This window comes from Lutjanus erythropterus, chromosome 2 (assembly GCF_056507025.1).
Source record: "Lutjanus erythropterus isolate fLutEry1 chromosome 2, fLutEry1.hap2, whole genome shotgun sequence".
Taxonomy (NCBI): Eukaryota; Metazoa; Chordata; class Actinopteri; order Lutjaniformes; family Lutjanidae; genus Lutjanus; species Lutjanus erythropterus.
Genome location: NC_139318.1, coordinates 14545370 through 14560185, shown reverse-complemented (window position 1 = coordinate 14560185; position 14816 = coordinate 14545370). Strand labels below are relative to the sequence as shown.

The 14816-nt window shown below is 39.6% G+C and overlaps 1 protein-coding gene across 1 annotated transcript in view; it reads right to left on the bottom strand.

Moving 5' to 3' along the window:
- The window catches only part of suclg2 (succinate-CoA ligase GDP-forming subunit beta), a 126299-nt gene that overhangs the window by 11157 nt on the left and 100326 nt on the right, over window positions 1-14816 (bottom strand). Inside the window, exon 10 of the mRNA XM_084729271.1 lies at window positions 3309-3429. Coding sequence (XP_084585397.1) covers window positions 3309-3429 — 121 coding nt within the window. The remainder of the gene's footprint in view (window positions 1-3308; window positions 3430-14816) is intronic.

Here is a 14816-nt window from a genome sequence, read left to right as displayed (position 1 = left end):
ACATTTGTTGCAATTTGCACTGAAAAACTAAAGCTTCACTGGTACTTTCAAGAATTGCAAAGAACTATAAATACAAAAAACCCAAGTCAAGCAAAATATATATATACATTTGACCTGAATTAAGAATAAATAAATAAATAACTGACCACCAAGCCCCTTAATTTGGTGGCAAAAGTACATTTTGTGGTGGTTCAAATGTAAACATATGTAAAAACAACACAGGTGAGGTAATTTAGCACAACTTAATACAGCCTGCCTCTATAGGTGACACTTGTGTTGTCCACTTTCCCCTGAACTGTGATGTGTTGTGTCCTGTAGCCATTGTTTCCCACAAACTATGCACCAGATGCCTTACAAGTTGGGGAAACTGGTGGCACACACTACAGTGCATCACGTCCCAACCACTGTAACTCCTGCTTCCATTCACGCCTAATTTTTTGTAGGCATGTTCCGTTACCTCTGTAAGGATTAGCTTAGCGGCTTGAGTAAGCTTAGTAAACACTTAGTAGCCCTGGCATATCAGTAGCTAGCCAGTGATGAGTACTATTTACTGTTTTCACAGAATGTTTAACTAAAAACTGCAAAAGAATCAGATCAGGATGTTTGTGGAACCGTAACCTTGTGTTGTTGAAGGCTCACAGTATTTCCCATACCGCGAGCCTTCACCAACACAAGGTTACAGTTCCTGGCAGTTGGGGGGCCTTTTGCATGGAATATTTTAAGGCCACAGAGTGACTTTTTCTGCCCATCATGTCTTATATTGAACCCGCTAAATCTTAAATAATGTTGCTTAAATCCCAATAAACAGATAATATCTGACTGGAATTTCCCCCATTTGTCTGAGACACTGAGATCTTCCACGACGCCTGGACTGGCACAAACAAAAATGCTGACAAGAGCATGAAATTTGAGTGTATCTAAGGGGAAATAGTGAAAACGATGTCATAAATTCTTCAGGGAAAGTGATCATTATCCTGATCTAGAGTCTGACCTTTGCTAAACTTATCTATATAGGTGTGTATGTGTTAACGGGCCTCATTTGATTGACAATAAAACCTTTAGGTGTTAATATGATGATTATACCTCTCACATATTATTGTGCTCTGAGCAGTCATGTCCACATTGCACAGTAGTACTTCTGTACACAGTTGGATTCTAGAAACCGCTTGCACGCCCCCTGACCTACAAACCATATGAGGAGACTGTGTGAGGACATAGAGAATGAAGTGTTGAAGGCTGACACACACGCGCACACACACACACACACACACACACACACACACAAAAAGACTCCCCTGCTCTCTGCTCTGAACACACCACTCAGCAGGATCTTGACAATTAAGCTAACCACCAACTGGCCCCACGCCTCCGGGAGTCACTGCTGCCATCCCACACACACACAAACACACACACACACACACACACACACACACACACACACACACACACACACACACACACACACACACACGCACAACTGGCCAGGTTTCATTAGCATACGCAGGTGAAAGGTGAGCCAATCAGTGCCGACTCTGCTGTCATTCTGGCTGGCGCTAATGACGGGTGCGGCAAAATGTGACACGTATGAGAAATGCACTGCTGTTCTTACTGGGACGTCGGGCCACAATGAAGATGGATAGGCTCAAGAGAGCACAGCAGCAATAATACAATGGCTCCAAAGTTTAAAACAAGGTGCTCTAAATCCTGCTGCACTGGTGTTGTTAATCAATTACACTGATGTGGTTAAGTATAAACCTGTCATTTGAAAATGTTTACATTACAAATACAATTCAAATCAGATTTAACGAACTACATGATCAATTGTTGTCAGTCTGTGTTTGTGCACTTTATTTTATGGAAGTTGAAGCTACTAGTCTCATGGGTTGTGGTTCCAGGGCTAGCAGTCACAGTGATAACAAAAGCTACAGTATAAAAAAGACCCATTACAAGACATGGTGAATAAAAGGGCTGGGTTTTTAAAATTCAATTACTCCTTGATTCCACCAGGCATGACACGTCTGCACCACTACACCACTACGGGCTCCACAGGGCTTAGTGCCCCGCCAAGAGCGTTTCAGAAGTGCAGCACTTTGCCTGCCTGCTTATGCTGAATAGCTCAGATTTTGTTTTTGATTGATTTGGTCATTTTTCATTGTTTTTTACACTTCTACCACGGTAAGTAAGCTACACAGTTAATAATTTCTTTTTTGACTGTTTTTATGATTGCAAGTCTGCACCAGGTCTTTTATTTTGAAAATTGACTGAATTCAGTCATACTCAAGAACTGCTTATATTGTTTTGATGCGAGTCGCTTAGTTTTGGAAATGTCTTGTTTTCTCTCAGATATAACAGAACTAGATGGCAAGCACCTTATGATAAAAAACAAATTGAAAAATCAACAGTAATGTCTCTTTCCAGAAATCATGCCCTAGTTTCTTAAGATAATCCAAACAACTTGTTGTGAGCAGTTTCATGTAGGAGCTATTTTTTTCTGCAGTAGAATCTATTATTAGAAAGAAAGTTGTTCCTACATGAAACTGCTCACAATAAGGTCTGAGGATTATCTTGAGTCGTGATTATAGGAAAGAGACACTGGTTTTGCATTTGTTTTGTTGTTTTGAGCATCACAAGCAGAGTGCCATCTAATTCCATTATATGTGAGAGAAGGCAGACATCTATACATCCGATATCTCCAAAACTCTGCAACTCACACCAAGACTCTCACACCAAGATAGGCATTATTCTTACTCTTATTATTCTTATTTAGTTTTATATCATTATGTAGCTTCTCAATAGTGTCCCTTTATCATTCAAAGTATCCATGTTTTCGCATCAAAACGCTATTTTCTCAAACTCTTCTAAAAATGTTTTCCCATGTGACCTGATGTGGATTTCATGCATCATGATGTTGCTACATATAACCCTTTTGGTTCAGTCAGGGTGGGGCTTCAGCGCAATAACTTTTGTCACCACTTTTTGCTAATGACTGAGTGGGTGTTCCCATTTGAAAAGACCTGAAAAGAACGCAGATGGAGTCGCCTTTTAAATTGTAGCTTCAAGGCCAGTGTCATTAACAACAATACCATGAAATCCTCATTAAGGTCAAGTGCTTTCAATCTGGCCTAGATGGAGGTCAATGGTCAATGGTTCCGAGGGCGATGACGCACATTGTGTATTGTGTGAGTGTCAGAGGGGGCTGGCTTGCTAAAAGGGTCAGACAGACCAAACCTAGATTTCTTGGTGTGTGTGTGTGTGTGTGTGTGTGTGTGTGTGTGTGTGTGTGTGTGTGTGTGTGTGTGCATCCCCACCTTCCAGCCTGACCACCAGTGGCACTTTCAGCTCCAGCTCTCGACAGGCCTTGGTGATGCCATTGGCGATGATGGCACAGTTGACGATCCCACCGAAGATGTTGACCAGGATGGCCTCAACCTATGAAAGAAGGGAATGAATGAACGATTAAATCCAGCGATGGAGACAAACCTGTGAATGAAATGGTCACATTTTTTCATCTGTGTCATTGCAGGGCAGTAACACTGAAGAGTGAGATCACTGAATCAGCTTTGAGCACTGAAATGTATGTGGAAAGTGGTATTGTGCAAACAGTGTACATTGATGTATAATGATGTCCAACAGTCATTATTCAAGATTCAAGATTAACTTTATGGTCTCAAAGAGTGGGAAATCTGTCTTGGGCTTTCCACCCATGCTGCAGCCATAAAAGACAAACTAAAAACATAGATACAAGAGTTCTAAAAAACCCATACATACAGAAAAAAGGGAAACACTTCAACAATAATAATAAACACAAAGACGTCCATGTTTAATAAGGATCATTTAAATATAAAAACAACGAATGCCCTGTGTCCAGGGATAAATGAGTATTTAAATCTATTTAACTTGCTATGAAGGACTCTGAACAGAGGGCAGTAGCTGGTAGAGTGTAGGGCACGGTGGCTCCACTTCCTCCCAGTGTACAAAGCTGAAGCCAAACTATTGCGGATACGAGCCCTGCCATCTTGCCCTGGTGACATCATTTGGAGCCAGAGGCTGCGCAGTAGTGACCAGGTTAGAGTTGTGCTTTTTAGTTCCTGTTGCCATAGCCGGCCAACTTAATCACAAATTCAGCTGTCAATCAGATATGGATGCTTTTGATAGCATCAAATAACTAATTAAAACCAAAATGATAAGAAAACTTACACCTGAACAAACATCAGCGAGAAAAGAACTACTTAAAAGTCTATTTTATATACAGTCGGTGATGTAGCCTGTTTGTAAATTGACTGCAAGGACATGTGCTGTTTGATCTTTCATGCAGTCTGCATCAGTCGGACCAGTGTGGACTTCAGCTGCTCAGAAAAGTTACCAAACCAAGCTGGGATGCTGTATCTGATGAGGCTCTCTGAGACGCCAGATAAAGGATTAACATAAATTTTTTGATCAACACCATGACCTCTGAGCTGATTTCAAAAATGCAGTCATTGTTGTAATCAGGAACAAAGTTTATGCGAACTGAAGCAAAAAACACTCAACCACTGACAAACTGGCAAAGTTCTCACAGGGACATCACAGATACAGCTGGAAACACACTTCATCACATCAGTGCAAAGTTAATTGTCTCAAGGCTGACATCTCACAACTAAGACATAAAACATTTAGCAGACCGCCATCAACTCCATGTACAGTAGGTCAGGCACCCTGAGGCAATACAACACTGTCACACTGTAGACAGGATAAAGCGATTTATTGTTGAACTTAAGAGGGCTGCAGAAAGTAAAAGAGGCAACACTGGGGCCAAATAATAAAGCAATATTTCAATGGGAAGTGGTGACATGACAAACCAACAGAAGCTACACACCTGAGTGGTTTTCAATGTGAGTAAGCCATGGATCATATTTAGAATTTAAAAAGGATTTACATACAATATGTGGTGAAAAAAAATCACAGCTAGTGACAGAACAAAATAGAATCAAACAGGGACATAAGTTAGTTATGACAGGTTGCAGTGCATGCTAATTACTTGTTATGAGATATTAGATTACAGATTATATATACAGATGAGGATTAAATTATTAGCCACCCCATGAAAATTTCCCAAGTGCTGTTAAACAGAGCATGGATTTTTTTAACATAGCTTTTACAAACATCCTGATTTTAATTTGGATGCTTACATTATTTTACTTTGAACACAGAAACAAAATTATTTCACAAAAACTACCAGGGTCAAAATTATTAGCTCCCCTGATGCTAATAGTCAGTTGTGTATCCTTTTTGCTGGATAACAGCCTGCAGTTGTTTGTTGTATTTATCAAAGAGTCTCAGACACGTCTCCTGAGGAATCCCAGCTCATTCTTCTTTGGTGAATCTCTCAAGCTCCTCCAGATTTGATGGTCTTCTGACATGGACCTTGGTCTTCAGTTCACCCCACAGATTTTCAATGGGATTCAAGTCAGGGCTTCATGCAGACCAGTCAGTAAAGTTCACTTTGGTCTTCTGAAGGTAAATGTTCACCACGAGTGACGTATGTTTTGCATCATTGTCATGTTGGAAGACAAAGCGACGACCCAGACCCAGTTTTGCTGCTGACTGCTTGAGGTTTTCTTTCAAAATCTTCACATATCCTTCTTTCTTCATGATTCCTTCCACCTTGATGAGATTTCCAGTTCCAGACACACTGAAGCATCTCCACAGCATAATACTCCCACCACCATGTTTCACTGTGGGGACGGTGTTCTTTGGGTTATACGCCTCTCCCTTCTTTCTCCAAACATAAGCAACATCTCTATGACCAAAGAGCTCTAGTTTCATCTCATCTGACCAAAGGACACACTTCCTGTATGTATAATCTTTCTCCAGGTTGTCCTTAGCACACTTCAGTCTGGCTTGAAGGTGTCTCTTCTGCAGAAGAGACGTTTTTCTTGGTCTTCAACCTCACAGTCCATTCCTGTGCAGGGCTCTAGTAATTGTCTTCTTTGAAACTACAATTCCTGACTTGGATAAATCATTTACTAGTGTCTCTGCAGTTGATCTGGGGGTCTTTAAACACATCTCTTACTAGTTTTCTTTCCAGTGTCTTTGAAATCTTTCACTTTTCACTCTGGTCTTTACTCCTTCATGACAGTAAACTGAGTATCTTTAGGCTGTGGGAAAAAGTGATCATCTTTTTTTTTTTACCATCTTCTGACATTTTATTAACCAAACAACTAATCAATGAATAGAGAAAATGATAAACACATTAATAAATTAATGAAAATAATAATTAGTTGCAGCCCTACTCTATATCAGCACATGACAAAAATACCATAGAAAATCACTTCTTCATTTAATTGAATAGTTGATATTTTTTGTAGAATAAGCATATGATTTTATTATAGCTTGCTAGAAACTATTCACTATCAAAAAAAGAACAAAAAAAACCAGGTATTTTTCTGAGGTGGCAATCTGAATCAGTCACCAGGGTCCGATTCTTGGAGGGCCCTCTCTGTCTCAATGGGCCCCAGTGTCACTGTACTGCTTGCACCGCATATATTTGCAATCTTTGCAATCAAGTAGACACACACACACACACACACACACACACACACACACACACACACACACACACACACACACACACACACACACACACACACACACACACACACACACACACACAATAATCAAGAGATTTTATAGTCAATTCCCATCATTCTAGTGAGCTTGTAATTCAAATTTAATTGCTATCACTCCCAAAAATTATGGCATCCGTTCCTTTCATGTTTCCGCATTTTCCTAAAGACTATCAAGAACAAAACTTTGAGCTTTCAATACGCTAAGTTGTGCCAAACAATCTCTCTGTCTGTACTGTGTTCATTTCAGCTGTATTGCCACTTTTTTGCAGAAAATATCTCCAACTTCCTCATAAAATGAGCACGAAACTGATATCACTAAGTAGTCAAGCAAGGCAGCTAGTGTGTGTGTGTGTGTGTGTTTGTGTGTGTGAGGGTGCGATTACACTAACAATCTAGCACTTGGTAATTACCCTGGCTAGCTCAGTGGAAAAGTAGACTGAGAGCACACAGGATTAATCCTCCATGTTTGTTTATAATCACTGCTAATCTGTTAGCGCCGATTTGGATGAGCAGCTTGTGGGTGTGTGCGCGCGCGCGTGTGTGTGCCTCTTGTGAATGTGTATGTTTTCAGTGTGTGGTAATGATGTTTATAGGGAGAGAAGATCAAGGACTTGGATAGCTATCAGAGCGACAGCCATGGCATTGTCCTCTACGTGCTATCCAAATGAGCATCTCCTTCTAAACAGCAGAGAATGACACAAGACCAGGAGAGAGCTCCAAAACAAACACAGACATAGGCAGTGGCATAAAGACTCCGACGCCACGCAAAGAAATTGAGCAAGCTGTTAGGTCAACACAGTGTACTGTTTCATGCTGATTAAGTACATCACACAGGGATGTGACCAGGAATGCAGAAAACAAGGGGGAAAAGGCAAGCAAACATTAGCCCTGAACTGTGAGTGAACATGACTCAGATCTCCCAATGAAAAACAAACAACAAAATGAATCATGACCTCCAGATTACATATGTAATTATACATCATGAGGTATTCTAATGTAATAAAATGATGGATGAAGTGGAGGCAAAGAATGGCAGTCAATTTTTTTTCTATAGCAGGACACAAATAGCATTGTCCCACTTATACAAGCACCTATTATATGAGATCAGAGGTGCAAAAGGGTGTGTATTATCTTTTTTGTAAGATTTGTTGTAATCAATTTAAACTAGGTTACAGACATTTCATCAGTGAGTACATACTGTCACTATGGTTACCTGCACACTAATATATATATATATATATATATATATATATTAGTGTGCTCATTCAGACTAATAACTAAGCTACTGATGAATGAAATGATGTTTGAAGTGTCCTGATGATAGACTTTAACAAACAACTGACAGCTAATTATTATATCATTTTTGTGACCATAGTAGTCATTATGTATGAGATGCAATCTCTTTTCCAAAAAAAGAATATTTTCTATTACTGCATAAATGAGTCCATCATATTTTAGCCATGTTAAAGGGGCCCTCCAGTGATTTAGCATGGCACTTTCATTAAAGACTAAAATAATGGCCAGATTCAAAGCAGCAGTGGCTAAGATGTCCCAACTTTAAGTCCTTATTATGAGTAAAGCTTGAGCATGAAAAAAAAAAACCCACTGGATCCTTCATTTCCAACAATACAACTCAACAGCCTGGCAAATGAAACCTGGTATCACAAGAGTGATTCACAAATATGAAAAGTCTGGGATCTCAGTTTATTTTCGACTTCCTAGGAGTGTTTCTTCCTAGGGAAAAAACGGCAACAGGCTGTCCCAAATTATAACTAAACACCACACTAAAATGTGTTTCTGAAAATATTCAAGGTGAGAAATAAGCAACATAGTAACAGAATTTTGATTCATATTTCAGATCAGCAATACCTAATTTGGCAGTTTGATCAGAGTTTTGTGCGTCTGGTGTGTTGCGCTTGTGACGTGTGACTTATCAAATCTGGAACGGTGACGCATCTCTGTCAGTCGTGGCATCAAACCTGCACCATATTAAATAAAGTGTTGCGACTGGCCCGAAGAGATCCAGGAGGGATGGAAATCTGTTCAAACAGGAACATGAAAACATGAACTCGCAGATTCTTCTGGTTCCTAGTCAAGCCTAAAGTATCCATGCTGTTCATTTCTGTCTATGAGACTGATACCACATAACTGGTAAGAATCTGTTACCAAACGCACATTCACCACACACTGATGTGAATGTGCATGTGTCGACATTGAAACTCAGCAGGCATGAATGTGGGTGATCATAGCTTCCAGGTGCACAGCCAGATGTCCTCACAGACATACAGGTCTATAGTACTGTTGTACTACAGATAAATGTGCAGTAAAAAAAAAAAAAAAAGCTACATTCACACACTTTTTTAACGAAAACTATATTAGTGACACAGTCTGTTCAGTGACTGGCATGAATGTAAATGTGTGAAGAGTGTCAGACAGTGAAAAGACTACGTGAGAGTTCAGCAGTGGAAGAAAGGCAGACGGACAGAGAGGTGTGAAATGATACTGGCTCGTTGGTTCTCAAACCTCAGCCGTGTATCGAACAGTTCCTCTGACAGCCCGTTAGGCGTGACCTGCAGTTCACAGAATATGTGTGTGTATGTATGTATCTGTGTGTGTCTGGTCTTTGATGCCTTAGGGCTGTTGTGTGTTTCCTCACTGTCCTGAGCAGGCGTGGCCCACAGCAGGGGCACGAGGTCAACATTGCCGATGCCACTATGAATTTATACACAGAAAATTTAAAGTAAATGAAGGAGAGACGCACATCTGGAGCTTGAACAGTATTAAAGATTAAAAAATAACTGATTTAATGATGAAATACAGTGACATTCATGATGGTTAGTATTACCGTTTCAAATTGTAATTATCATCAACATATTTTGTGAAAATTCTTCCAGCAGGATCAACACTACAGACTCACAAGACTCCTGTCTGTTATTGTGGGGCTCATCACAATGACTATCATTGTCTTCTTAAGGCTCATTTTTCTTTATGCAAATTGTGCATGGGATTATTGCATATAGGCCTACTTAAATGCAATACAGATGACAGACTGTGTATACGTGCGTGTTTAGCACTGGCTATGTTATTGTTTTAATGTTAAAGCAAACAGGAAGTGCATAATGCTGCTACTTAGTTGTCGTTGTTAAAATAAAAGTTGGTTGAATGATTTTAGTGTGTATATCAGTAAGTTTTGAACATTTTCAGCACATTTTACAATATCAATAGGTCACTATGATTGTTATATGGAAATGTCATTCCCTTTCACTTTTTAATATAAAAAAAGCTTGAGTCTGTCTATATACCTAACATCTCTCATCTTAAACAGATTTAAATAGCTTTAAACTGCAAAAGATACCTGGATGAAAAGTTTGGAGGTGTGATTGTAGTTACATTACTAGCACATGCAAAATGCAATACATTAATAAAGAAATGTACTTAATATGACAGTGGTGTTATACTTATCAGCACATCAGGTAGTGACACTGAGCCAGAGTGACATGAAACACCACTTATCTTTAAATAGTGGTGACTATATAACAGCAAGTTTTGGGTGGGTAAGACTACACTGGAACTAATCTGTCAACCATTGTCTTGATCCATCAATTAGTTGTTTGGTCCATAAAATGTCAGAAAATGTTGAAAAAGATGGGCAAAGTTTCTCAAATATCTGGTTTTGTCTACAAGCCAAAGATACTCAGTTTACCGAAACCTTAAAGTATTCACTTTAAAAAAGCTGAAATCAGAGGATTAAGGATTTTTTCTGAAAATAAAAAGACTCAAAATATTGAAATAGGTGGCAATTAATTTAATAATCAACAACAAAACAATTAATCATTGCAGCTATAGCCCTCACATACTGTATCAAAGGGTTTGACTCAAAGTCTCACAAACACACACACCCACACAACATTACTTGGCCCCCACTGGGGGGCAGCAGAGATTTAGATGCCTCTTTGCAGCGTCACTAAAGAAGGCTCTATTCTCAGCCTATCTGCAGCCCATTTTTCAATTCTGTCTCTATTGGGAAGAACCATATTTCTTCCATTCATGCGTCTACTATTGACACCCATGTATATTAATGATACATAAGACATGATTTATGTAGCCTGGCACAGAAGTAAATGCAGTTTATAGAAATATGGATGTGGCGAGGACTGAGTTTCACTTTGCTGGAAGTTTTTTTTATTTTATTTTATAGTTATTATTTCTCTGGTTTTGGTTTACAAGCAAGTGTACAGCCCGAGGAACAATATTTTCCCAGTACAACCATTTCTGCCGATTCCAAGTAAAGATCACAGATCCGGAGCTACAACACCCACACACACGACCACCTCAGTGTAATTTGAAGTGAGATAATGTGATACTGTGTGCCCAGAGGGAACGCAGCCTTAAATTGAAAAGACACAGACACTGGAGGTAAAGACGCAGAAAAAGCAAAGAAAAATGTGTGTATCTTATTCATCTTTCTAATCATGGTCTTTCCTGGGACAGCTCATCACTTCTAAAATGCACCACATACTTTGGTCAAGCATATTGGCCCTTTTTCTAATATGCATTGCTTCTTTTTAGCAAAGCACTGGTCTGTACAAGAGTTAAAATGCCACAGGGATGAACTGAAGAAAACGAATGGGAGCCAGATTTAGGGTCAATCTCCTTGGCTTGATGCCCTCTGCAATCAAAAGTCTAACACCGCACTGCTCCATTCAGCTCACAGCGTCTCAGAGAGCCAGCCTTAGGGTTTGAAATAGCACTGCACACTCCAATCCGTCTAAATTCTCCAACATCACACTCTGTAGCATTTTACCTCCTGTCACAGAACCAAGTACAGCCTCTTTCCTTAAAGGCATTCATTTCAGGTGAGCTAACTTGGCAGCGGGGTGGATTTCTTTCATCAGAGCTCAGCATAAAGGCATCAGGTGTAATGTGCCAGCTCACTCTTTTTTAGAGGATCTTTGTGTGTTCTTTCAGGCAGTGTTATGGTATGAGCCGGCGCCTTGTACCTGGGTGCCGGTGAAACGATTCAGATTTTACAAAATAGGATCATTGCTGCTGGCATTCCGATACCCTGCCAAGGCTTTTTTGCGTCAAAGTCAAAAAAGGGCCTTCACAGGAGAAACAGGCTTTTCTACCTGCTATTATACGCCTCACTAACTGCATTTAGGGCAAGTAAGAAATGTTGCCCAGACAATTTGACATGCTCACGTGGTTGTGTATTGTACTTCTCCAGTCTGGTGTTTTTCATGAATGCATTTCACTAAATGTGAGTTGTAGAGCTGAGCAGTATGGATAAAATCAAATAACACAATATTTTTGACCAAATACCTTGAAACTGCTATTTATCAATACTGAAAAATATTGTTAGGATGACAACTGGTGCTTCCACAAAATATTAATACAATGAGATTTTTTATGAATAATAATTAGTGATGTAGATATAATGACTGAGTGGGTAAGAGCAAATAGTAGAACAGCCTGGTGCATTCAGAAAATTACATCACGTTACTGTAATGCAGCCTTTACAACTTGACAAAGACAACACTTATGCCATATCACAATATCCATAATCTAAGATGATTAGAGCTGCAAAAATTAATCTATTAAGGAAATAGTTCATCCAAAAATGAAAATTATCTACTCATCCTCATGCTGTTTGACAGTCAGGTTCAGTCCAGGAAAGCAGCTTTGCAAAATCTCAGAAAGAATTTAAATGAATGGTTTACGTAATTTTTTTTTTTTTAACGTAAATATAAAAATAGTAGGTTGTACTGCTTGTCTGGTGTAATCCGAGTCTTCTAAAGCCCTGACATGCCATATTGACTTGAAAGATGTCACTGAAACCATGTTTTTTTTGCCTAAATCTTCACTGTAGATCCTCAGCTTGGAGCTAAGTTCATGTGCGTATGAACTGGGTGTGTGTGTGTGTGTGTGTGTGTGTGGTGTGACAGTGCGGACATGCAAATTAGCGGCGTGTTGGGGCTTTAGGATACTTATGCCAGATGAGCAGTTCTTTTTTGGTTGTTTTTTCTGTTTGAAAACTGGTCACCATTCACTTACACTGCTGGGGAGAGTCTACAACGCTGTTTCCCTGTGAAACTCCAGCAGTGTTTTGTGGACTAGAAAACTAAACTTGACAGCACGAGGGTGAGCAGATAATGATTGAATTTGCATTTTTGGGTGAACTATCCCTTCAATCTGTTTATCTTTTTATCATTACAGTCATCTTTCAAGCAAAGATATCAAACATCTCCTGGTTCCAGCTTGTTAAATGTAAGGATTTGCTGCTTCTCTTGTCAATTATGATACTAAATGAAGAGTCTTGGATTGTTTGTTTTGGACCATTGGTTCAAAAAAAGGAAGCAATGAGAAGACTTCTATATTTTATAGACTAAACGATTAATTGATTAATTGTGAAACTAATTGGCAGATTAATCAATAATGAAAATTATCATTAGTTGCAGGTTTATGGAAGACAGTCTCAAATAATGATAGATACAATACCCAGCCATCATGTGTTGTTTTTATGGACACAGGCATGACTAATGATAAAACTATCAAATTATACGTCAGTGTTCATTTGTATGGATTGACGTACAAAGACGACACTGGGGAGTAACATCACATTTTTTAGAAAGTCTTCATATTCCTTCCACAGACTGATAAACAGCAAACAAACATGATGTACTTTTCTCCTCCAAGTTTCAACCCAGGGGGGAATAAAATCATTGTATTCCTTCTCATTCTGCAAGGCTCCTTGTCACAAGTTTTGCGTGCGTTGCTGAATTATCACTCAAATACACATTTTCATGCCCATACCCCTGTTAGGCGCTGCTAATCTCTCTGCAGGAAAGAAAGAAAAGGGAAAGCATCTTGTTTCCTTTGTTACCAGCAAGCAGATAGGAGTAGAGAAAGGCAGGGCTGGAGATGGGTGTGTGTCTCTCTGTGGCCTATTAAGGGCTATTGTTCTGTCTTATCTGCTGGAGACAGCCTGTACTGTCACCGCCTGCTCTGGCAGGCCTTGTTTATTTGCTTTCGATCTACTGGGGGCCCCACGCTTGGCCCTGGGGCCACAGGTTAACATGCACAGCTTCTGAATAAAGGCAGGCCAGCTAGCTCTAATCACACACCATCAAATGACGGGACTGACAGTTACTCTGATTACTTTACCTTTTCTTTTCACATCTGAAGTTACACAGGAGTAAACTGTTTAGGATTTCGTATCATATGTTTTGTTTGGACTCACAGACTGAAGAATTGGTGGACAGAGCCACAGTGAGGTCACCAAGAGGATTAGATGGCATTATAGGGGTTGCCATCTTGGTTTCTTGCAACTAGCGCAGTACCAAGACGAGTGTGGAGCTGGTGGGTGACATACTGTGCCTTGGGCCGTGCTTGGTTTTGGCTCGTCTGTTTACCAGGAAGGAATAGTGGCAAGTCTGTTCGTGATCTTTTCTCATATTAAAGCTAATCAGTACACTAAAATATGTTGCAGAAAACATTTTAAGAAAGAAACAGGCAATGTAGTGACAGTCTTGAACTTCTTTTTTCATCAGCCCTGTATACTTTGACGGCTTCAACTGAAGAGTCACTTAATTATATTTCTGAAAACATTTTAAGAAGGAAATAGGCAATGAAGATCCATATTTGATTAACACTGTCTAGTTTGACAGTTTGAGTTTTGTGAGCCCTGTGTGTTGCACTGAACAGACTCACTGAGAATGACTTGTCAATCACATGGTAGCCCTATATTTTACTCTAAACAGGACCATAATTTACCAAATGAACATCATCCTTTATTGAAGAAGACTTGAAACTAGCAGTTGAGACCATAAAATCATTAGGAAGCTGTGAGAAGTAGGGTCATTTTCTCATAAGATTCCATTCAATCTGACTTCTATTGCAACCAGCAGAGTCGCCCCCTGGTGTTCATTAGAAAAATGCAGGTTAAAGGCACTTCACTTTTCAAACCAGGAAGCTCCACCCACTTACTCTGTTGTCTGTGTTTGGACTTGATGTCACAGCTTCTACCTGCCATGTTGCACCTGAACCAGAACTGAGCTTAGCTACCCACCATTTTCTTTAGTTGATGGTACACCCAAAAGGGACGTGAGAACTAGATACACCTGGACTTACGACAAAATGATGGAATTACTGAATAAACAACATTTTCCCTCACACAAAGCAAAAATTGTGCCGGTATCAAATTATCAC